We start from the raw sequence: 25302 nt of genomic DNA, 5'->3' as shown, positions 1-25302 counted from the left end.
AAAATGGAAGAAATTCCAAACCATTCATTTATTTGAGACCCATTTCTATTTCCATTTTAAGTTGTTAAGGACAGATTAGATCATGCTGTGGCTAGTGTTTTGAAAGTAAGCAGATGTGCTGTTTAGTTTGTATCTGGCACCTTAGAAACCCTGCCAGTCAGTAAAGTAGCTTTTGTATGTGCTCGGGATTGAGCATGCCTTGTTGATGTAGCATTTTATTCTGGTTTTGTTCCTTTAATTCTGTTCTTTTAGTCTAGCATATGCAATGCTAATATATTGCATATATTTTAGCATTCTATCCAGTTAAGTTTATGTGAAAATTGTAGTGCTGATACAATTATGATATCTGCTAGAATTTTGAAATAGTGGAAGTTTTTCATATTGAAAGACTGTATAAAGACAAAGGAATAAAGGATTTATTTCTTCCATCTTTCCTTTGTTTCCACAGTAAGTGTTGATCGTTGTCTGTAGTGCTGTAGTCACTTTGCATCTCACTGCATGTGGATAGTAGCACCCATGCAATCAGGAGGCTACAGGATGATTACTACAAAGCTAGTTTTCTGATAGAGTAAGCTTGAGAGTGGCTTCTGTATTGTATTCTTTTTCTTGCTGCTGAACTAAAGAAATAACAGGAGGAGAATGACCTTGGTTAGGTCTTGGTTTCCTCCTCTATTAATTTCCTGGCAGGTGATACAATGTAGAATGCTAAAACTCTGAGTGTAGAATAAAAGCTGATGTAGAGCAGGGGAAAAAACCAAACCAACCTGAAGTAAACTTTTCATCTGTTCATGTGTTCGCTTGTTAGCTTGCATTGGCTGATCATGGTACATGTCGGAGAGAGTGAGCATTTAGAGTTATTTGTCTTCTGCAGTACCTAAATCTTAAATATCATGGTGCTAGAATATAAAAAAGAAGAATGAGATTAAGGATAGTGTTGGCTGGTTTAGAGACCAAATCTTGTTTGCAGTTTAGAAGAGCAAATTTGGAGTGCAAGATCTCTGTGTAGTCAATGGGGAGACATCACTGTCTACAAATTCAGTGCATCAATATTAATGAGTAAAGTGGATGGGGTGACTAACTCTGTGAATGACTGGTAATTAGTCTAGTTTCACTTGCTGACAATGTTTATATTGGCAAGCTAAGTGTTTGTGAGACCATTTAGTGAAGCTGCAGTCAAGTGATATGAAATGGTCTAGTTCATTAAACTCTACTGCTCTTCAAACGAGGGAAGCTGCATCCAAATAACCCACATTGTTCCCAGCAGAGTCCTGAACTGTGCCAGGGAAATGCTTACATGAGTGCTACTTGGCGTTGGCCAAAAATATGTTAGGGACATTTTAACAACTTAACAGCATAGGCATTTCCAGAGAGCTTCCCTGCCACCATTTAGTTTCCTAATACAGATGTAGTTACCAAACAAATGAGAAATGAATTCCTGTAAAATTTTAAATAAATATAATTTTAAAAGTTGGTTTGTTCTTAATTATCTAGGATAGGAATGTTTACTTTTATTTCCTTTCCACATTTCTTTAGGAATTTGCCTGTAATTATACTATATTGTTTAAAAACACAGTGAGAAGGCAGGGATACAGTATAAATTAAAAATAATTATTTTTAAGTAGAAAAATGGTGGGAACTAAAGCAACTATTGTGGAAACACTTTCCTATTTTGAAGATTTACAATTGGTAACCCTTTGCGTAATTTTCACATGAACTTGCCTTAGGTCTCCATGCCATTACATCTCCTTTGTTTCTCTGACACTTTCACCTCCCAATTACCACCTTCTGCTTCACTGAGTAACTCTGACTAGTGACTCAATTTCCAGAACATCTTTGAGATATGAGCAATTCCCTCTCTGTCTTCCTCCAGTCACCTACCTGACCCTGAGCTATTTCTCTGGTGTAGTTCCACCAAGAAATCATTGTGCCTCAACAAACCATATGGCCACAATCAGTTCCACTCCCCATCCCAGCTTATCTTTATTACTGGTGGAGGGCAGGGCAATAATTCCTGTTCTTTGCAGTATCAGACGTTAGGAAGGAGAACCAAGATTCTGTGGATCTTACTCCAACTCCAGGGTCATACCCTCCCTATCTTGCAGTATCTCCTGGTGTTTCTTGATTGTCTTCTATGGAAGAATGTTTTAAGACTTTTTCACTATGAGCAGAAGAATCGCATACTCAGGGAAGGATATCAGAAGGCAAACCAAACTGATTTTATTTTACTGTGCACTAAGCCTGGAGAGCAGCTTGCCATCAAAAATCATATTTAGGCAAGTGGTAAGCTCTTAATAAAACTTATGAGGCTACAGCAGGCCAATTCCTTTTCACATTGGAAAGAGCCCTAGGAAACAACAAAGCATATTTTACTTTTCTAGTGAGGAGGAGGGACTACACTGTCATGCTGACTTAAGAAAGAAATTGGGAGAATACTAAGAAAAATCTATATAAAAGAAAGTGCAAAAAGCCTCGGATCTTGCCACAAGCTGTTCCAGTCTCAAATTAGCGATGCTTCCCTTTTTATTGGTCTCTTAGAATAAATACACCTGGATGACTATCGGGAGAAACAAATACAATTTTTCCTTTTGTGTGTGTGTTATGAAATCCACATCCTAGCATTAGATAAGCACAGATTTTCAACAGTTTGCCTATGATTAGGAAAAAGTATATGAACACTCACAACCTACATTCCTTGCAGTGATTCTCTAAGTGGTGGTGTTTCTTTACCAGTACTTCCGTTACGACTTTCCATTTGCTGTAGTGTGTTTAATTTCATACCTTATAAAACATGAGAAATTTGTATTGTATATCCTGTTTTGCTAGTCTTATGTTGGTCGTTTATTTTGATTACTATCAGCTTTTATTATCTGCTTGGACATGTATTGCATTTGTTACTGTATGGAGATGGAGCCTTACAGAAGCCAAACAGACCGGGCCAGACTCGTCCTTTTGTAACTTGAATTTACACACAGGAATGAATTTGGCCCAATTAATTTTAATTGCTGTCTTGTTTTACTGTAGATTAGAAATAGATTAGATGTCTAAATAAATGGATATCTTTTCTGAGGAATTCATTTAACCCACTCTTTTCAGAGAAAATTACTTTAAAAATTGACCAAACAGTACCTACAAAGCTCTTAACAAAAATACAGTATAAAGAGGAACACAAAAAAACTTAGTGCATATGAAAGAAAGGATAACAAATAGTTTTTAAAAAATCAGTGGCATGTGTCACTGAATATAGTTTTCTGTAAATATGTATTTTCAATCATCCCCCTCACAAAACAAGAGAGGGAGATTGGTAAAATTCATGAAACTTAAATACATTTTATTTAATTACCATGTGGTATTCATTGTGATAAAATATTACTTAGATCAAGATGTTAATAGAAGTAAAAATAAAGTTTGATGCTTACAAAAACAGTTAGAAATCCCCCCTACAGATACATAATTTTAAAGTGGAAGTGAATTCATCGTACTTCAAGATATTAGAACTTCTAATTGATACTGAGGAATTAATTATCCATTATAAGATTACTTGCCTTTTTCTGGGAAGTATGGGGTATTAATCTGTATTAGTTTCACTAATCCAAATTGAAGTCACCACTACTCTGTAGAAGCAGTTGATGCACTTCTGCTTTTTAGCAAGTATGTTGAAATTATTTTATTTAGGTGTGTCAAATACAGAAATCCTCTCTTAATTGTTCTTGCACTATGTCATTTTTAACAATCCCAGAAATGGAATGGATGAGGCTGACTGGCATCTCTGGAGACGGCTTAGTCTAACCCTGCCCTGCTCAAAGCAGGGTCAGTTAGAACCGGTTGCACAGGGCCATGTCCAGGCGAGTTTGGAATATCTCCACATATAGAGACTCCGTAGCTGTCTGTGCAACCTGTTACGGTTTGACCACCCATACAGTAATTTTTTTCCCCTCAAGTTTCAGTGAAATTTCCTGTATTTCACTTTCTGTCAGTGGGCATCACTAAGGGGAGTCTGGCGATATCTTCTTTACTTCCTCCTCTCCAGCCGGTATTTATACACGTTGATAAGATCCCCCCCGAGTCGCCTCTTTTCCAGGCTGAACAGTCCCAGGTCCCTCCACCTCTCCTCACATGTCAGGTGCTCAAATCCCTTGATTGTCATAGTGGCCCTTCACTTTGAACAACAGTGTACTGAAAACCCCCCAATATTTTTGTTTGAGTTTGTACTGCGATATAGCTTTAAAAGTTTTCCTTGTTGATTAAACATGTTATGCTGGAAAGTGTTTAAGACCATAAAAAGAAGGCAGTACTTTTACTAGTGGCTTTACAAAGAAGATTGAGCACTGCGTAATAGATTGCTTCCGCTGTGAAACAGGAGAGAATAAATGTCTATAGGCCTTATTTTCATGACGCGTACACTAGCACGGCTGCCAAAGTTTAAGGAGCTCCTACTGTTACCTGTCTCCGGTCACTTACTCATTTCTGCCCTGTGCTCCTCTATGAAAGTGCTGGGACAGCTGGTTGGGGGGCTGTGATTTAAGCTGTCTAGAATTTTTCAACAGGCCCAGTATTTTATCGCATTGCTGTGACCTAGGAGCGTGATATGCTTGGTGTCATACTACAGGAGGGACAAATAAGCAGCTGGGGCAATGTGGTACAAACCTACAGGCTGCTGAAGCCTCTGCATTGTTCTGAAACTGCAGCCAAAGACATGGGCAGGTACTGAACAGCTGATGTGGGGTGTGTACTGCATTAATCTGCACGAATAACCTACATCAAAGGAATGAGAGAATGCAATGCTGTACTGAGTGGCAGGGGGACAGTATAAGCCACGGCAGCATTAGCATGTTAGGCGATGTTCACAATACAATGGCAGATTAAATACCAAGTTTAAGATTTACAACAATGGAAAACTTGAAACCAGGATTTGAAAACCGTTAATACAGTTCTGCAGACATTTACATGAAAGTTCTCCTAAATAGAAGGGACAGCATATGAAGTGCTTTTTGGTTCATAATCTAACAGACAGGTGAAGGTCTTTGGAATGAGGTGCTATCTGGAAATGGGAACTGATCGTTAGATACAAAATAGACAACAGAGATATTCTGGGAATGATTTTGTATTTATGCCATTATGATAAAAAGCTCTTGGAGAGTTGGTTTATACATGCTATTTACTGTCATTAAGTCGGTGCCTCATCTATGTTTCTAACAGGATCAAAAATTACAGATGCACTTAACAGCAAAAGAGGAGCATCACAAGAAACTGAACGAAGTTGAGAGGTGTTACGCTACTATTGCATGTCAGTTTGGAATTGTAAAAGGTGTTCATGGAAAGCTAGAGCACAGTGGTATGTATGTCAAATGTCCTCCAGCATTTGTTTTTGCTGTGTTTTGACCATACTGAGTTGGAGACACCTGATAATTCAGAAAAGTAGCAGCTACCATATGCCAAGCAGCAAATATACCAACCGAAAACTACTGTCTCTCAGTAGCTTCCTCAGTGTTTCTTTCTGTGACAGTGCCAGGTTAAGCAGCACAGGCCCCATACGTCTTCTGCTCTCTTCTGATACACTACTACAGTTGTGTGTGTGACCACAGGGTAAATTATATTGAGGAACTCATTTGTGTTCAAAACAATCCAGCAGCAGCTTCACCCCTTCCAGAAAAAAAAAACCCTACACTTAATTTGGATCAGCTTCCTGTTCCCATTCAGCATAATCAACATAAACAGTTGTATCAGCTCAAATGAAGGGGTGGAAGTAGAGGAATTGGCAAACAGGGGAAAATGGATGCTATTTAAAGTCAATTTAATGTTGGGAAATGGACAGAAAACATTACTGAAATAGCAAAACTTCCTTTCTTGTACAGAAATATAAAATCTTAAAACCAGTTCAGTAAATAAATAGGGTGGTATGAATAATTTTATGCAGTTGTTATTGTTACATAGATTCTGACTATATGGCTTTATAAATCTGTACCTTATCCCTGTTCATGTTTTGAAACATAACAAAATTATTATTCCATAAATACATAATTTTTAATCTATAAAATAATAAAGCTGGTAACCTCAAGTAATAAAAATACCTCATTTAAATTAAGTTTGTACCTATTAATTTGAGAGAGAGAAATCCTTGTTTCTCATAACAAAGTGATAAATTTCTATGCAAATGTCACAGTGTATGTGTAGAATATGGACTTGTGCATTGTTTTGTCTTCCTGCAGTTTTCATCCATGTAAACACATACAGAGGTCATAAATAAAAATAAGTGTTATTTTTTAAGGAAAGGGAGAAGTAGTTCTATAACCCAAAGCAAACAAGCAAAACCCAAGCAAATAAACAAAACAAAAAACCAAAAAACTTTTCAAATACCGAAGCTTGGAAGTTGGAGGGTTTTTCTGCCTGAAACCAAATAACTTTTCAAATCTAGTCTGAATCAATTGGTAACATGTCTTATGTTTATTTGTGATATTTCAGTACCTCAAGCTACTTTTTTTATTCAAAATTTTTAATAGGCTAATATTAAAAACAAATTAGGAGAAAACATTGCTGTGTTTTCCCTTTACTTACGTTGGACAGGGCTTTTGTATTATGTCAGATACAGAAAAGTCTTTTTGCAATTTCATGGAAAAATAACGTTTACTCCCAGTATTTACACTATTTCAACCATATATAAATGCTTGTTGTCATCTTTCGACTTATATTTATCAGTAATTGCAAAATGAACCCGGAGAAAAGTTTCAATATGTTACCAACTGCTGCTGTTCAAGAAGCTAACCTGTCCACCAGTTCAACGCTGGTGTGTCTTTTACTGCAGAGGGAATTCAATTTGCATTGCAGTATGCAAGACGTGCAGTAGGCATGTAGATAACTTGTAAATTCTGAGCAAGAAACTGCGGTCAGCGGAAAAGTCAGGCAGAAAGCATACGAGCCATTTTTAATGCAAATTATTTAAATTTATAAACTGTTGTTCTTTATCTACTATATTAAAGCAGTGTGTAGGGAAACAAGAAAGTTAAAATTGATGTGGTATAGTGCTGGATGGGGAAAATACCACAATTCATCATAAATCTAAACCTTTAATGACTAACCAATGTCACACTATTAGTATTCTTGAGCTCAAGCATGAACACATGACTCTTGTTGAAAGGTAGAAGGTTTTACCAATTTTTGCCTGCAAACAAGCAACTTGTGTTTTTTTTCTAAGTTGTATCAGAAGATATTTGTTACATTCCTGACTATTTTCATTTGTTAAGCACATATTCTCATATAAAACTTCAAAATTACTTATTATATTGTAAGGCTGTTGTCTGTCATTCCCACAGTGCTTACCATCTTTAACAGAGAAGGAAGGAACTTTCTGGGTGTGATGCAGTGTCTAGGATTCTTGTATTCAAGTGTTGTGCCAGAAGGTTTTTGAGAAAATAAAGAAAAAAGATTAGAAGTGAATGAAGAGGAATCAGGAAATAGAAAAGGCTGAAGAGACTTAAGAAGATCAAAATACTAAAATTGAATAGAGGTGACTGAAAAAGTACAGGGATCAGTGAATATCTTCAGCTTTTCATTATGAAATGTCAAGCCATTTCCTAGTGATATCTTGGTCTGCATAAAGTCCAAGAGGAAATTCCCTTCCCTTTCAAAAGGGACAGAGCTTATTCTTAGCATTTTCCTTTCCATTATCTTCTGCTGTTTGCTGTATCAGGAATAGTGTGGCCAGCAGGAGTAGGGGAGTGATCGTGCCCTTGTACTCGGCACTGGTGAGGCCGCTCCTTGAATCCTGTGTTCAGTTTTGGGCCCCTCACTACAAGAAGGATGCTGAGGTGCTGGAGCGTGTCCAGAGAAGGGCAACGAAGCTGGTGAGGGGTCTGGAGCACAAGTCTTATGAGGAGCGGCTGAGGGAACTGGGGTTGTTTAGTCTGGAGAAGAGGAGGCTGAGAGGAGACCTTATCGCTCTCTACAACTACCTGAAAGGGGGTTGTGGTGACGAGGGTGTTGGCCTCTTCTCCCAAGTAACTAGTGATAGGAAAGAGGAAATGGCCTCAAGTTGCGCCAGGGGAGGTTTAGATTGGATATTAGGAAAAATTTCTTCACTGAGAGGGTGGTCAGGTATTGGAACAGGCTGCCCAGGAAGGTGGTGGAGTCGCCATCTCTGGAAGTGTTCAAGAAACGTGAGGATGTGGCTCTTCAGGACATGGTCTAGGGGACATGGTGGCGCTGGATTAATGGTTGGACTTGATGATCTTGAAGGTCCTTTCCAACGTAGTGTTTCTGTGATTCTGTGATTCTGTGATTCTGATTCTGTATTCCATGTCCTATATGCATATAAGTCTGTGCATCTGTTAAATCAAGTATTTGAATGTTCCATGATTCATTATGTTCTATGTTCCTCTACAAATAATTAAACTGCTCAGAAAATTACAAGCAAAGCGTTAGTCAAAAAACAAAACCAAAATTAAGAGTTACTGCAGAAGTGCTGCTAATAAAGTGACACCAAATGTCACTAAAAATTAAATTACAATTTTTTTCAAAAAAAGTAAACTGACATACATAAAAGTCTTAACTCATTGTTTGAGTTATAGAAAAACTTGTACCACCTGATGTCATCCTCCAGCATAGTATCACACTACATCACACTATAGTGTGTATATCACGCTATACAGAAAGAGTAGTTGAGTTGTATTTTCAGTCTTAGTCTCCTTCCCACAAAGACGTTAAATTATTTTATTAATTATATACACATACATTGCAGTTATAAATCAAATATTAATTAAAATATAAAAGTATATATTAACATGTTTTAACTTTTGTTTAAAGTACAGGAAGCGATACAGCTCAATAAGAAACTAACATCAGTGAATAAACGACAAGAGACCGAAATAAGTAATCTGAAGGAAGTAAGTATAGTATGCATTTCCGAATTGTAAGTGGGATTCTTTTGGGACTTCTACAAGCTGCTGTAGGATTTACAGAAGCAGTGGACAAGCAGCAGACCTGTTCTTCATTCTATGACTAATAGTGAAATTAGTCTTATGCTCCCTTGTTATGCACACATACTTCAGATGGATGCCAATTAAACTTTTAGCAGCTCTGAATAGTTTCTCTAACTTGGGAATTTTTATTTACCTCTACAGGGTCCTACTTGTTTCTTGATAATTATTTGCAATCTCTCTTCTTCCTGTGCTGTGTTGTCATTGCTTCTCCCATCTGCTATGGAAAGGTAGCAGTGGTGGTTTTAGTTTAGTCAGAGAGAGAGAACATGAAGAATAGTGGCCGTAGAAGCAAGCTGGTAGCTTGAATGTAGGATAAAAAGTGTAACTGAATCTCCATCAGAAATGGCAGAGTTTTGTGTCAGGGCAACTGAGACATTAGATAATAGTGGTACTATGGACGAAGAAATTGTCTGGCCATTGAGCTTTTTTCTGCCCTCATCTATTCAGAAACTACCATTTGACAGGTACGTTTCTGAGTTGCAGTCTTGAACTATACATAATAGTGGGAAGAATAAAGTTCTCTTTTTCCCTTTGAGCTGTTTCTTAAGTGCTGACAGGAGAAGAGCATCGGGACGCTCTGAAATCAAAATCATCCTGTAAACTCACTATTTTTCCATACCACATCTTTTTCTTATCTCCTTATCTTTCTATTGCACTTTTTTTTTTCTTCTCCTTTTGATTCTCTGAGGATTTTAGGTAGGGAACAAATGCATGTTTGTTCTTGGCCTAATGCTAATCCCCATCTTTCAGACAAATGCTTTGGACTACTGTGGAATCTTTCCAAAGTTTTTAAATTTCTTGCAAAACAAAAAGGGCTGGTGGTGGGGGAAGATAATTTGTAAATGAGGAGAAGGGACTATGACCATTTTACATTTGGGTTAAACTGATCAAAAATTGGGTGTTTACTGACCAAGACCTTTTTTGCCTGAAAAAGAAAATTTGAAGGTACGGAAGTACTTGAAAACTCTTCCTGAATCTAGTGTTGGTTTGTGTTCTTAAGAGCACACAGCCTTTTATTGTTAAGGTTCTCTGGAGTGTGATGCCTCTAGAAGCCTGACTTAAAATTAAATTTTTTTCTTGAAATAGAGACAGTTTAAGATTTTTTCATGTGTTTCATTCTTACCTTCTGTAGTGCTTTACTTAATTTTTGTATTTACTACATGAAGATATTCTAGCCATAGTAAAGATTAATTATTAATTCAATCTAGATTTGTTTAGTTGCATACTAGAATATAAGATGGCAAACCCCAGTGTCAAAAAGATCACGTTTTGAAGCGACTATTTAATCTCAAAGATTTCAGAACTCCTACTATCATAAAAACAGGCTGAGAGACACAACAGTAAAGCAGAACACTGGAAAAATTCTCAAATTAATTTCTAAATCACAGGTTTTATGGCATTTAGAAATGTTTATTTAGCTATATAGTTCAAATTATAGGTTATATATATTTATATATTACATATAAAACCTATATATATTTATTGGAAATATTTGATGGATGGAAGAGCAACAGAAAAACATTGGAAGTTGTCAGTGGTGATAACTTTCCCCTATAGAAAAGCCAGATTTGTTAGAATGCTAGTATCATCATAGCCATGAAGGTCTGAGGACAACTTTGTCTTGTGTGCATTGGGTACACTTCAACTGTACAGTTCCTTTGCTAAAGGAATTGTAAGTTTTATGTGGCAAAAAGAGGGACATTCATCTAAAATGGGGCATATCTTTATTGTAATACATTGTAAGTATCAAAATTTAGGAGTTCTAGAAATTTTTAAGCATCACAGTAAATTAGATTTGTTGCTTTTGTTTAAGAAACCAAGAATAATTGATTACTTAGAATTCTCTAGGGTAAGTGATTTGGGAAGTAAGAAAAGGAAAATGTTTAAGAAAATTTTACATAGTAAAATTTGTGAGTAACAGAGGTGCGTGAGATAAACTGGTAGTGATTTATGTACTTCAGTAATCAAACATATTGCTTCATCCATTTTTTTGCTGTACTCTTGCTTCTTAAGGTCATGGGTGATGAATTTTAGATAAAATACTGTTAGATAAGCAGAAGGGGCCAACTTGAAACTTAATCGGGCTTTCTTAGTTCACCAGGAATTGTCTTTATCCTGGTTATTTCTGATTTTCTTATTGGTTGTTTAGTATTTGACTATCCCATTCTGAATGTCAGTGGAAAACTGAATTGGACTTTAATTTCTTAGCCTTTTAATATTCACATAGTGCTGCCACACTTTGCTGTGGCAACGCCTTATTCTGCAAAAAAATGTGTGCGTTTATTTATAAATACAGTTTTATTAATAAAAATCATATATAATAGAAAGACATGCCTTTTTCCTCAAAATGCAGAACTTGTGTGAAAACAGAGTTTAAAACTAACAATATAGTAAAAAAAAAACAAACAACCCATTTTCCAATATTTGCTATTTCAACAGTTTACATAACTTTCCAGAAATGTTTTATAAGCAGTGAGAGAGTGCATAGCTGAACTATATCAGTAGTGGTACTTGTCCTGTTTGTGAAGGGCTGTGGGCTCATCTTTTGGGTCACGCTGTAAGAGAAGAGAAGAGAAGCAAAGTGCTTGGACCCAGTACGAGTGCCTGAGCTAGTTTCATGTCATTGTGGTTACCTTGGACTTAGCCTAATCATTGCAAAAGTGATCTTAAAGCAGTCGAGTATTTTCCTTGTTGGGGAATGGATCTGTTGTAGAGCTGAAGGGACCTACAAGAAATACAAAGCAAGGAAAAAACTTTGATATTTAGAAGAGTTTGGAAGAGGGATTACCAGGCTGTTTTCACTTGCTACATAGCTGAAAGAAGTCCTGATATCCACAGCACAAGTTGGGACAACTTATAAAGCTGGTTTTATCTGCCTTGGGGACTTGACTGACCTCTAACAGCTCTGACAACTTGTGGGTTCAAACTTCTTTCCTGTGTAGCCTCAGTGCTGGACTGGGGATGACTAGCCTTAGTACTAAAATCTTAATTTGGCTGTCAGCTCTTATCACAACCATTACTTTGACTCAGACCAGGATGATCTCACACGTTTGCTGTTAATGGGAATATGAAGTTAGTGAATGTTATTCAACATTTATGGATGAAAGTAAACTAGTGAAACTATGAAAATGCTTGCATTGAAATCTGACCAAGAAAAGCAGCAGAATGAAACAAAATTTTAAAAAACAGCTATGCTGCTCACGACCTGAAGGATTACAAGAGTTCCACCGATCTAGGAAGAGAGCAAAAAGATAAAGTTGTGATTTTGGATACACTTAAAGTTTGTGTAAAGTATCAGCACTGACTTGGGAAGTGGTTACATCTGCCTGTGTTGGCTGCTTTTCCAGTCCCATACCACGACTTCATGCGGGCACATGTATTTGTGTGGCCTTGAGGGAAAGTAGAATGAAAATTTTGTATTGATCAAAACAACATCCTACCAAAAAAAGGGAGTAAGTTTTAGCTCATCTCAGCTGGCAAAAGGAAAATACATTTAAGGATCAGTACGATTTCTTTTGTGACACTCTTGACTTACACTGGCTTGAAGTGTTTCTGAAACCGTGTCCCGAAGCGTTGTCTACTAGCAACACATCAAAGGAATGGGTTTAAAGCCTTATCATTCTTTCTTAGCATTCCCCAAAAACCGATAAAATTATTTTCCCAATGCAATTTAACTTATAGCGTTCGGAATACTACTAGTGATCTTATTAATGACAGAAAGCTACTAGAAAAAAAAAGCAAAAACCCTGTGGGTGAAATTTTTTTTTATTTCAGAGTACAAGAAAATATACGTATTTTATGTATAAAATTATTTTACATTATTTTCACAGCTACATAGCTTGTGCTTTCACTCGCCATGGAAAACTCTCCCATTACTTTTGGGGATCTGGTTTGTATTGGTTCTTTTTGGGTTTGTGTTGGGTTTTGGTGGGTGGGTTTTTTTGTGTCGGTTTGGTTTTTTTGGTTTATTGTTTTTTTGGTTTTTTTCCCTGACTACATCTTTGGTAGATTAGCAGATCTGGGTTTGGTTCCAGATGGATTATACACATTCACTTGCTAAATACAAAGAAGAAAATCCAGTCATCTTTTCTACCTCAAGGACATGATTTACTTAGTACAACTTCTTCTTTCTCCATGACAAAATAAGTAGTAAGATTTTTCTGCACACAATAAACTGTGAGTTTTGGAAAAATATAGTATCAGATCTGTAGCAGGCTTTTGCACCTGCTTGTGTAGCACACAACCTGTTAGCTGTGTTCTGTGTACCATTAGTCTAGTGCTCTGTAAAGACTGGCACAGTGCACTTCGTCACTTTTACGAAGTTGAAACTGCTTGCACCTTCTGCCACCTAAATGTAGGCACTATCCTTGCATATTTCATTACAGAGCCTTCTAGTAAAAATAGTACAACTAATAGATGTTGTTATTGCAAAGATGGAAAAAGCCTTACTAGGTTACAGAATATCACAATTCTAAAGCAAATGTTGTCTTTGGGTTCTGTAATTGATTCTGCAATTACACTTAGCACTTACTAGATCATTTTGGATTTATTTATGGCTAAAATACAAGAGAAATAAAGCCTCTAGCAAAAAAAAAAATTATTTATTTTAAAGTAGTACTTATATTTTTTGTAAAATTTTGTATTTGTGAATTTCAGCTACAACATAATCTTCCCTTTTTCATTTGTACTGTTATATGATTTTGTCCAGAACAGTTAAACCATTGGACAGTGATAAGATGGAATTCCAGTTTTGTGAAGAAAAGTTAAACAGACCAAACTTAGTTGTTAGATAAAACTATTACCATTCTGAATGCTTGGTTCACCACTATGGCATCATGAAGAATTCTTGATACTATCTGTGAACAGCATTCATAACCTCTGCTATTTGTCTGAGTAAACGTCAGAGCGCTCAAGGAGAGAGCGATATTAAACAGACTACCTTGTACCAGAATGGGAGGGGTGGGGGAGAACAGGGCACAATATTTATGACTCCAGGAACTATAAGTTGTAATTTAATGAGATCAAAGCATTTGCTGTTTATTTGCTGCACTAGGAGCTTGGAATAAACTGGTTGGAAAAACCAAAAACCAAAAAAAAAAAAAAAAAAAGCAGGATATTTGGAAGATTATAAAGACTTTAAAATCAAAGGCATATTTTAGATGGAAAATCATGTGGTAGAAGCCTTTAATATAAAATTAATTTAGCATTCTCCTGAGATTAAGTAATTAATGTTTCAGGAAAAGCAAAGATCCTCCAAATTTATAGCCAGTTCCTGTTTTTACCAGATAGTCACTGTTCTTCCTTTTTGCCCTTCTGATTCCCAGGAACATACACAGTAGTTATAATAGGTACTTTATTCCTATTGTATATCTCGGTCTAGGACGTTTTACCAATATGAATGCACTGTCCATTTCTCTTTCTTGGAAGAGAAAATAACAAAATGCTTAAGTATCATAAATACTTCAAACAGAGTAAAATTAGCACAATAACATTTTACCTCTGAAAATAAACTTCTAAACTAGTGTGACAAGTTTAAAGTTTAGCAAGTCAGTCTTACAGATTTCAGTTCTTCTAATTTATTCTGTTGTTTCCATACATTATTTAAAAGTAGGGCATGACTCGGGATAGTTTAAAAGATTTGTCTTTGTTTTGAATTGCAATGACTGTACTGGATGAACTATTTATATGTGTTTCCTGTGTTAAGGAACTGAAGAAAGTGACTACAGACTTGATAAGGTCCAAGGTCACATCTCAGTACAGGGTGGGAGAAGAAAACATCAATCTTGCAGCAAAGGAAAAACAGTTTCAAGAACTGCAACAAAAAATCAGAATGGTATTTTGGAATTTAAACAAATTACATTTTTGGTGAATATTTTCTGTTCTTCGTTCAACAAACATCATGGCAGTGATCTCTGATGTATACAGATTAGTGATTCTACTAACTGCATATACAATATGACAAAACTATTTCCTTTTCTAGGGAAGTAAAAATGCTGTGAATATAAGTAAAATTGTATAGTAAAAAATGGAGAAGAATGCTTTTCAAAATAATGCCGTTTCTTTAAATAGCCTCATGATGATTCACAATATCACATTAATACAATATTACTAAAGAAAATAGTAACTTTAAATGCCTTTTACTGTGATTCATGCTCTTATTTTTAAGGAGACAGCAGTTAGTAAAAAAGTTCAAGAAGAAAACACTCACATTAAAGAAGAAAAGCTGGTGAGTTGTTAATACAACTTTGCTATTTAAAAATAACTTAAGAATATATGTGTTGTATTTTATACTTAAGTTTCTTAAATGATTATAGTAAGCTATTAAAACTAATTAAATTCACTTGTTTGCTTTTCAGAAATATTTTAATACTAACATGAATAGGATCTTATTTCTCAGTTTTTAGAAAGTGTATTAGCAAAGAAAAGCACATTGTTTGACATTTTATTCCAGCTCTTAACTTTTGTCTTTGAATTCAGATGGGAGAAACTTGTATACCCATGAAATAGATGTTTACATATTGATTCAGTATAAATAAGCAATAAGGTTTGCATAACGTGCTTGCTGTTCTGCTTTCTGGTTGCCAAGAGTTTACTTGTAATACTGCTGGTGCTGAAACTAGGTAAAATTGGAATCTTGTCGATCATATACAAGGGAAATGGTGTTCTGTTCATACAGAACATACACATTTAGAATACTAAGCTACACCTATACATAGCTGAGCAGAGTTAAGACTGTGTTCTATTGCAAACTCAGGTGTTCCAGAACAAATCCTGATATTCAAACCAAGGTACATGGAGTGAAGTATCAAACCTAGCAAAAAAAATTATGTTCCCTGTAATAACAGCATAATACGCTGCTTTGCAGAATATTAAGCTTAAAAAGGACGGGATTTTTTTTTTCTTAAACAGCTGCAGAATTTTCATTCTGTTGTTCATTAAACCGAACGTGTCAGAGAGGTCTCTCATTCTTGTTCTCAGGGAGGGACAAAAGCAGTAGCTTACTTGTATACCCACTGAGCACACACTGAAGGCCAATCCAGCAGTATTCTTCCAATCCATAAAAGTCCGTTTGCGTTTTGAGTTTGCTTTTTAAAAATACTTTCCAATAAACATGGGGAAAAAATGAGAGACATTACTCCCACAGCCCTGAATGCACTAATAAGCATTTATATGGAGATGCTTGTAGCATAATTCTTATGTGTATTTGATATGTATTATCTAAGAGAAGGACTCCATTTTGTTTCTATATTTTGTTCTGTGTGAATTGCTAGGGTTTGGTTGGTTGGTTTTGGTATAAATCAGGGGAGGACTCTAACATAGAGATGAACTATGTTTTCTCCAAAAACTTGGGTTAGAAGATCTGGATTTCTGTATTATAGAGCACTACAAATTCACTGTGTGGATTAACTGAAGATGTTGGCTTCAGTGGTTCTTGGACAGGGGCTGAATATAATCTGTTACAGCTGATTTACACTGAACTGTGTGCAGAGAAGCAATCTTGTCTAGCTGAGTGCATACTGTACTATATTTAAAAGACATGGCCAACTCTGCTACCGACCTGTCAGATGACACTGGGCAAGCCATTCCACATCTCTGTGGTTCAGTTTTCTAGATGTAAAACTGAACTAAAGATAAATTAAGCTTCAGTGCAAAAATATTTATCTCTGCATAAGAATATATATGCATGAAAAGGAGTGACAGTACACCCAAAATAATGATTTTCTTTTTAGTAGATAGCTGTATCTGTGTATACAATAGAACCAAAAATAGATACATTTGGAAGCTCTTTGCAAGTATATGAAAGTACTTTGTTTTAATAATACATTCCTCTCAATATATTTTCAAGCAACTGAAGCGCATTTAAGACTGTCTTCTGCCTGAAACTCGTTTTTTTTCCTGTGCAGGTCTTCTTTTAGGAACTGCTGTTCTGGTCATTAGGGAGCAGAGATTGGCTTGGCTAGATCATTCCCTCTGTCGTTGAATCTTTGGAAGCGTGTTTTGTAGCATTTAATATAAAATGACTCTCTGTCTCCATTCCGTCCATGTTTTCAGCTAACTGCAACAAATTTAATGGCAGCACCCATGGGTTTGTCAATCTATACCACCTTAATCAACCCATTTTGGGTGGCTCTTTTTTTAGAACTTACTCTTCTTGAAGTACCAGTATAGTCTTGATGAAGGTACCACAGAAATTCAGATAGTGACGGCAAAATCTGGTGTACTTGCACCATAAGATGCAAAGCTAATGTGTGGTTGTTCACATCTATTAGGGTTTAATTCAGGAAATACAGAATAATGTCATGTGAGGGTCATCCATTAATGGAAGTGACTACTTGACTGTCATATAATTTTTCTGAGATTGTCCATATTTTCCAGGGGTGTAATATGGTACCATAAAATTATTCTCTTAGATTAACTGAACTCACAGTGGGGTTGGATTTTATATATTTTATTCAGATTTGCACTGAAGTATGTTTAAAGTATCAATGGATTGTTCATTTTAATTATAAGAAAATTCTCTGAAAAAGAATAAGTTATAGTAAGTTATAATCATGTTATCTTCTCTAAGGCAAGAGGCCAGAAAAACCTGGAGTTGTTCTGATTTCTTCCTACAAGCCCTTCCCCAATGTTGGTGTTCGAGTACATTTTTATATACGTAATTTTGTAAACACTGGCAGAATGAAAAATACATATGTTAATCTAAAAGACATAAATTACCTAATGTTTAAACTTCAGAAACAAGCTCTCATGCAATATATCTGATTTTTTTTGTATTAATAAGGAAATTCTCAGCTCTCTACAATGTGTGCAGGAGCTGCTTCAGCGAATAACCCAAACGAATGTTAGAATGGAAAGTGAATTAAATGCACTGAAAGAAGAATATCAGGTCAGATTTTTCTTGATTAGACAAGCTGCTACTATCTGCTATGTATTTTTTAAGTCCAGGGCTGTTAAAGACATCTGTATGCTTTTCAGAACTTTTGACCTCACTTCCATTGCTCCCTCAGCTCCTTAACTGTCAGTGTGAACCTTGAAGTGCAGTCTATGGTTTCCCTCTTTTAGTTCTCCCCCTAAAGTAAATCATGGTTGCCGTTCTTATCAGCATTTATGGAGGGTAAAACCAGAACATGTTGCGGGTTGCTTTCGAGTATTTTTGAAATAAAATTATTTTATTACTTTTTCTTATAATTTTTATGTGGGTATAAATTTCTTTTCTGGAAAATACTTCAAATTTCAGATCTTCATAGACAGAGCTTGTCCCCAGTTTTATTAGCGCAGAGGGCCTAAGAAAGAGCACATCCTTGGCCTTAGCCATTTCTTGCTGTGTTGTCTGGTGTCATATTTCTGCTAGAGGTGGTAAGTAGTCAGGCTAGAGTGTGGAGCTGCAGCATTCATCAGTTCCTCTTTGAGAGTGTAAAAGTGGCTCAGAACAGATTAGATTCTAAATTACACTAGCAGTCAGATTGGCCCACAGTGCACTAAAGATTAAGGTCATATCTGTTCAGGTCAGATGTGCCATGCAGACTTCAGGTAACAACCATTAATCGGACTATTAATAATTATTATCTACTATTTGTCCATATGTAATCACAACTATTCTATTCTTTGCTTGGCCTGTGAGGCCAAGGTTTTGAACTAGGATCTCAGTTAATTTCAAATTCAACTTCCTGTGTGCATGTGTACTTTTTTTTCTAAGTAAATGCTTCTATGCTAAATTGAAATTCGATTCATCTCACATAAGCCTTTACTTTGTCTTTTGATAGATGTAAGCAGTTTGCCTTCCACCACAATATAAATATATGAATTTTGCATTTTGATGAAGCAAGGTTAAAGACGAGTTATGTTCTCTGTCAGAAACTAGCTAAAATTTCACTAGGGATTGTGAAAGTGACTACTGCTTTGTAGTACTGGATAAAGCTGTAGTGACTGGAAGAGAAAGACACGTCAGTGATTTCAGGTGTCTGGGTTCCTGTATTTATTAGTCTAGAGCATTGGATTTTCCTGACTTAAAATTCTTTTATTTTGGATTCTAAAAATTCTAAAAGTGCTTTTTTTCTGATAGTATTTCTGAGCTATTGTTTCCCATCTTGGATAAAGTTTATAGTATGCCTTAAAGCTCCAGCTAAAACTGTGAAGGGTATCTGTGAATCTTATCTTTGAAGACTCAACATAAATGTCTACAAGTGTTAGAAAAGTATAGCTTGTTTTCTTGTTAAGGTATGAATTGACCACAAGTCTCTCTTTTGTAGCCTGTAGAGGCCAACAATTGATTTTTGATTGCAATTATACTAACTTTGATTAGAGAGACTGCTTTGATTTGGGTCCTGTTTATATTGGACATTGGGAAGGTATTAAATGTTTTCTATTTTTCTAACTACAGGACAAGCTATTTCTAGTCATCAAAGCTTCAGTGTAGTCTTCAAAGGTAATTTCTTGCAGGCATAAGTACTTTAGATGAAATTGGTGTTACAAGACATGGATAACTAACAAGAGGCTTTTGATTCAAACTTTGAATGCTCTGTTGGCTGTATGAGGACTCCTCAAGACTTAGTTTGATGCAAATGATCCTTCTTAGTCTTCCCAGTGGCACTTAAGATCAGCTAAGATTTGATCTCAGTTTTTGTGAGAGCATTCTGTGCATTCTTAAAACCAAGATGTTTTCACTTAAGAATGGGAATTAAAGGATTCATAACACTTATATAAGCACATATAAGTGATAAGCTTTCAAGAAATCACATCTGGAAATGTAAAAGTGGCTAGATATTTTAATAGATCTATTTTTTTGTAAACCAAATAAATACATGCATGAAAGGCAGCAATTCCCTTAAACAGCATGATGCAAACACAATGCTATATTAAAAGTGAATGTCATGTTCCTTTTCTCTCCATATGAACTCATGGGGTTATTTTGATTTGTCAGAAATGTCTGTCTTTCTGTTTAAACAGTAGTCATAAAATACTGTTGCTTTTTATAGCTGCTTGCTTGGCTGACATTGATACAATTACCAGGATATTCCAGGGAATGAGACAACATTAACTACTTTTATTGCAGTGTCATTTTTTTAAAGCAAAAAATGGAACTTCTAAGATAGGGAGCTGAATATATTACTTGAAGGGTCTACCCACTTTCCTGTCAATTTGAGACGTATTGCTTTCATCCTTATTGATTCTAGAACTGCAATATGATGAAGGTTATCTATTATTCTTATGCTTTATCCTACATCCCTGTCAAATTTGTGGACCTTGCGCATCAAGAAAAAGTTTCTTCAGAATAATAGAAAAATGAAAGGAGTTATTGTAGAGTCCCATAGAAATATTTTTCTTATATTCACAAAAAATGACAGTTTATTTTTGGGCTTGATATGACAGAATACTTAAACTTGCAAGGTAGCATTCAAGAAGGATCGTACTGTCCTTTCTCATTTTATCTATGCATACTTAGTGCTAGGATACCAATGTCCTTATGAGTTCAGAAAAACAAGTTATAATTCTTTAACGGATGACAGAATACTTGAGAATGCACAGAATTCGGGTATTCCCCTCTCTGTACAATTGGTTTTAACATATGATCAGTTCTATTAATCTGCTACTCCTGATGTGTTGCCCTAAGAGCTATGCTGTGAATAACTATTATATTCCATCTTGGAGGAGGTTGCATTTAAGATGCAAGTAAAAGCATCCTTGGAGTTAGAGCAGGTTTATCAAAGAAAGGAGGTCTTGGACTCTTAGTTTATAGATGAATGGTGCTACATCAGAGTGCAATTATTCAGACAATGTATTGTTGAATTGTCTCATTTTTTAACTATATAATGTCAGAGAAGATCCATTATATTCTTATGCACAACTTTTTCCATGTGTATAAAAATTCATGGTAGTCTGAATTTTCCTGGTGTTAATACCTGTAAAATATATTTGTATTAATAGTGTAGCTAAATTAACATAGGCATTGTAAAATTGATGCTATTGAATCAAGAAGTAGACTCATTTTTAGTTAAAAGATTAAGTAAAAAGGAATTGCTTTGGAGTATTGCTTCCATAACTTAACTTTTTTCAAGTGGACTTTCAAAGAAGCTCAGCAGAATCATAAATATGTGGCTGGTCATAGAGCTACATGCATTAAAGTTATGTTTATCAAATATATTTGTGTCACCTATATAGTAGATAGTGGATGCAATAAATCCTTTCTCTTCCATATTGTTTGCTATAAAAATGTGATAGGATAAAATTTCCAACAGTACCTGAGATGTGTGTGAAGTTACTGCTGATTTACACAAGACTGCTTTAATTTAGCACAGTAAAGCTGAGTTAACCCAAAAATGTTGCAAGTACAATTATGATAGTATAAAACTTAATATTACTGTTATTTTAATGCACTCCTATTTCAGTGATCTAATAAAAATAAATTAAAGGATAATCAGATGTATACTTCATGTGCCAGTAGATATGTTTTAGAATTTAAAGTTTATGCAATTTATAAGTTAGGTTATTAAACAACTTAGGATAGAAAAACTGATAAGAAAAATAAAAATATTTTCTTTGACTTTACAGTAGTTTTTTCTTTAAGTACAATGGGTCTAGATTGTGCTACATTTCATATTTCTCATCTCTGGACTTTACATTACTTTTTCAGCACATTAAAACTTATGCAGTGAAACTGAATAATGGCAAGTGTTTTTATACCCTTTTATAGCCATTCTTTTTTCATAACCTCCCCCTGTTTCCTGTTAGCTAAACTATAAGCACCTTTCTGTTAATTTATGAAAATTATTGTTGAGATAGCACATTATCACTGATCTGTATGGTACTTCCAGCATGTTAGAAGCAAAGGTCCAAGCAACATAAAACACATCAAAATTCATTAATGTGGTATTGATTATTTTTTGGATAATTAATTTTATTGCAGACCCTTGAAAGAGATAATGAGCTGCAAAGGGAGAAGGCAAAGGAAAATGAAGAAAAGTTCCTTAATCTTCAGAATGAGCATGAGAAAGCACTAAGAACTTGGAAAAAAGATGTAGGTTTATTAAATTAAATGTTAGAGTATTAAAAGGTTTTTTGAAATGGTCATCAAGCATTTCACGTAATTCCCAAAAGCCAAGAAAATGTTGCAGAAATAACACAATAAAAACAACCACTTTCTTTCCAGTAGTGGAAACTCTTCTAGAAATGAGTATTTTTAAAAGGTAGGTTTAGGAGAAGTGTTAACTTCTGTGCTCTAAAAGGTCATTGCATCTCCTGCAGTTCTGTAAAGCAAGAGCCAGGGTATTAGGTGTTACCTTGAATTTAGCACTTACATATTCCAGAATTACACACTTACCATTACCTAGACATGAAAGCTGATACAGTTTTAAATTTGTATTGAATTTTATGTATTTTTCAGGAAACTTGCAATTTTTTACACAACTAGGCTGTGTTCTTGTACCCTGAAAAAAAAAAAAATCAGTAAATTGTCACATAGTAAAAAATGAATGTAAACCCACATAGACTGAAGTGACAAGGACTAACAGTACTTCTGAAGGGCCGTATGCCCAGGAGAAAAAAAAGCAACTTCAGACTGAATCAGGTAGAGCTGCTGAAGGGTTGCATTAAAGTAGAGGTCCTGATTTGACAGGAGTTATTCAATGTGGACTGTGGGGTGATAGGGGATAAGAAAAGGTAAAAATCCCTATCTTCTCTCAGTGAATTCACCTCTGTGTACACCTAAACAATAATTTGTCATCACTATTTGCCATTCTTTCTACTACTTCATTACTTTTAAAGAATATTTCAGTAATTATTTTGCTAATTATTTTGGATTAAATATTGTAGCTGTAAAAATTGCCTGCAATAATAAATGCATGTTTACAAGTAAGATTAATACTTCTTCAATAAGACAAGATCTCTTTAGCATGTGGAAAACAGACTCTAAGCAGCATTTGTTTAATAGTCTGTCTTTTTTATTCCTACATAATTGGCACATGCTGCCAGAAAGGTTTTGAATTTGGTAGATAGATTCTCAGTGAGGCCATGAGGAAATAATGCAAAGCTGTCTAAGGCTAACTTGAGTTAGCCACTCAAAAGTCATGGAGATGACTGCCGACCCCGAGACTACAAAATAGCTGAACTGTTCTGATGCTCACTGCCCTGAGAAGATTTGATCTCCCTAATTCCTCGGAGCATTTTACATGATAGTTTACTATGTAGACATGGGAATTGGCCCTGCTTATTTCTCAGGAATGTTTTCATCTATTATGTAAAAGATAGTATCTTTTTTTCACCGCCCCGCTCTGGCTTTTAATATCTTAAAGTATAGCGTCATCATGGACAATGTTAACATTATACACTTCTCTGGAAATATTTGTAAATTAAATTAAGGTATTTCTGTAAAATTGCCCTTCTGTTCATTTTACAACTTGTATTTTTGACCATCCTTTTTGTTCTAAGTACAAAAATTTAACTGTTACATACTCAGTGAAGAAACATTGGATACTTGAGGCTATTTACAGAAGTGCCAAGCAAATTATTTGCTGCTGTTGTTGTTTCCTGACAGTGTAGGTGGAGAATGAATGTTGACTAGCATGTTTATTTTTGAGCCAAAAAGGGAAGAAAGCTACAAATACAAATACCAGGTTTTTGTGCATTGCTACTTAAAGTAAATGGTGAAAAAAAATAATTAATAAAAGATATTCTCTGTAATGGAAATGTGGTTAAAATTTTCATTTTAATGAAAAAGCTCAAATTTATCTTACGTTGTACAAAGAAATTCCTTAGCACCTATACTTTCTTTTAAGGATTTACTTTCATTTGCTAAGCTGTTGATACCCCTGTAAAATACTGGTTTACATATTTGGACGTGCAGTAAAGATCTGTTTTTGTGTGCTCCGTGTACCCTCAATTATTACAGGAGGAAAAAATGAGAAGAGAAATAGACATTATTAAAAATGAGCTGAATTCCCTTAAAGGTGTTCATAGACATCCTGAAGATTATCATCCTCAGGGAAATCATCATTCTGAGCAAGTGGAAAATCTGCAGGTAAGTGTCTCTAATAGCTGCAGGACTTCCCATTTCTTGTAAAAACATTAGAGAATGAGAGACGTGACAATTTTTCTAATCTGACTGTCATGTCCACTGATCTTCTTTTGACATTGCTAAACGTAAAAATTTACCTGATGTAATCAATGATCCAAGAACCTGTTAAAACTTACTATACCCAGAGAACGTTCCCCTTTTATCCAGAGGAGCACTTATATCATAGAAACTTGAGATGTTACATCATGGCCCCTCACTACAAGAAGGATGTTGAGGTGCTGGAGCGTGTCCAGAGAAGGGCAACGAAGCTGGTGAGGGGTCTGGAGCACAAGTCTTATGAGGAGCGGCTGAGGGAACTGGGGTTGTTTAGTCTGGAGAAGAGGAGGCTGAGAGGAGACCTTATCGCTTTATACAGCTACCTGAAAGGGGGTTGTGGCAACGAGGGTGTTGGTCTCTTCTCCCAAGTAACTAGCGATAGGACAAGAGGAAATGGCTTCAAGTTGCGCCAGGGGAGGTTTAGATTGGATATTAGGAAAAATTTCTTCACTGAGAGGGTGGTCAGGTATTGGAACAGGCTGCCCAGGGAGGTGGTGGAGTCGCCATCTCTGGAAGTGTTCAAGAAACGTGTGGATGTGGTGCTTCAGGACATAGTCTAGGGGACATGGTGGCGCTGGATTAATGGTTGGACTTGATGATCTTGAAGGTCCTTTCCAACCTAGTGTTTCTGTGATTCTGTGATTAATAAATCTATACATAATAGGTAGCAGTTACCTTAAATAATTTATCTTTACTAAACCCTATTTCACAAACATTTTGCATGGGTGTTTCTCAAATACTGTGGCAGACCCATTAACTTCATATGTGTATAAGTTCCCTGTAAGTGTGGAAGTAAGTCCACTTCTACTCAGAGGAAATAAGTTCAGCCTCTGTAACATGGGACAGATAAGATTCATTTTAACAACATATAGATTATCTAAGTTCTTCAGTTTTAGTTAAAAAAAAACACCAACACTTTATTTCACTTCAAATAATAGAATTGTTTAGGTTGGAAAAGTCCTTTAAGATCATTAAGTCCAGCCGTTAACATAGCACTGCCAAGCCCACCACCAAACCATGACCCTAGGCACCACATCTACACAGTTTTAAATACCTCCAGGGATGGCGACTCCACCACCTCCCTGGGCCGCCTGTTCCAATGCCTGACCACCCTCTCAGTGAAGAAATTCTTCCTAATATCCAATCTAAACCTCCCCTGGCGCAACTTGAAGCCATTTCCTCTTGTCCTATCACTAGTTACTTGGGAGAAGAGGCCAACACCCT

The 25302-nt window shown here is 35.8% G+C and overlaps 1 protein-coding gene across 1 annotated transcript in view; it reads left to right on the top strand.

Annotated features, from left to right (window-relative positions):
* The window catches only part of CCDC73 (coiled-coil domain containing 73), a gene marked incomplete at its 5' end in the record, with an annotated part of 46644 nt that overhangs the window by 9813 nt on the left and 11529 nt on the right, over positions 1-25302 (top strand). Inside the window, 7 exons of the mRNA XM_010284452.1 lie at positions 5197-5332; positions 8797-8876; positions 14677-14805; positions 15139-15198; positions 17755-17859; positions 21877-21987; positions 23857-23985. Of these exons, the coding sequence (XP_010282754.1) occupies positions 5197-5332; positions 8797-8876; positions 14677-14805; positions 15139-15198; positions 17755-17859; positions 21877-21987; positions 23857-23985 (750 nt within the window). The remainder of the gene's footprint in view (positions 1-5196; positions 5333-8796; positions 8877-14676; positions 14806-15138; positions 15199-17754; positions 17860-21876; positions 21988-23856; positions 23986-25302) is intronic.

The sequence above is a fragment of the Phaethon lepturus genome, unplaced genomic scaffold (assembly GCF_000687285.1).
Source record: "Phaethon lepturus isolate BGI_N335 unplaced genomic scaffold, ASM68728v1 scaffold3643, whole genome shotgun sequence".
Lineage (NCBI taxonomy): Eukaryota > Metazoa > Chordata > Aves > Phaethontiformes > Phaethontidae > Phaethon > Phaethon lepturus.
Note: the sequence above shows the minus strand (reverse complement) of the source record. Positions and strands in the feature narration are given on the sequence as shown.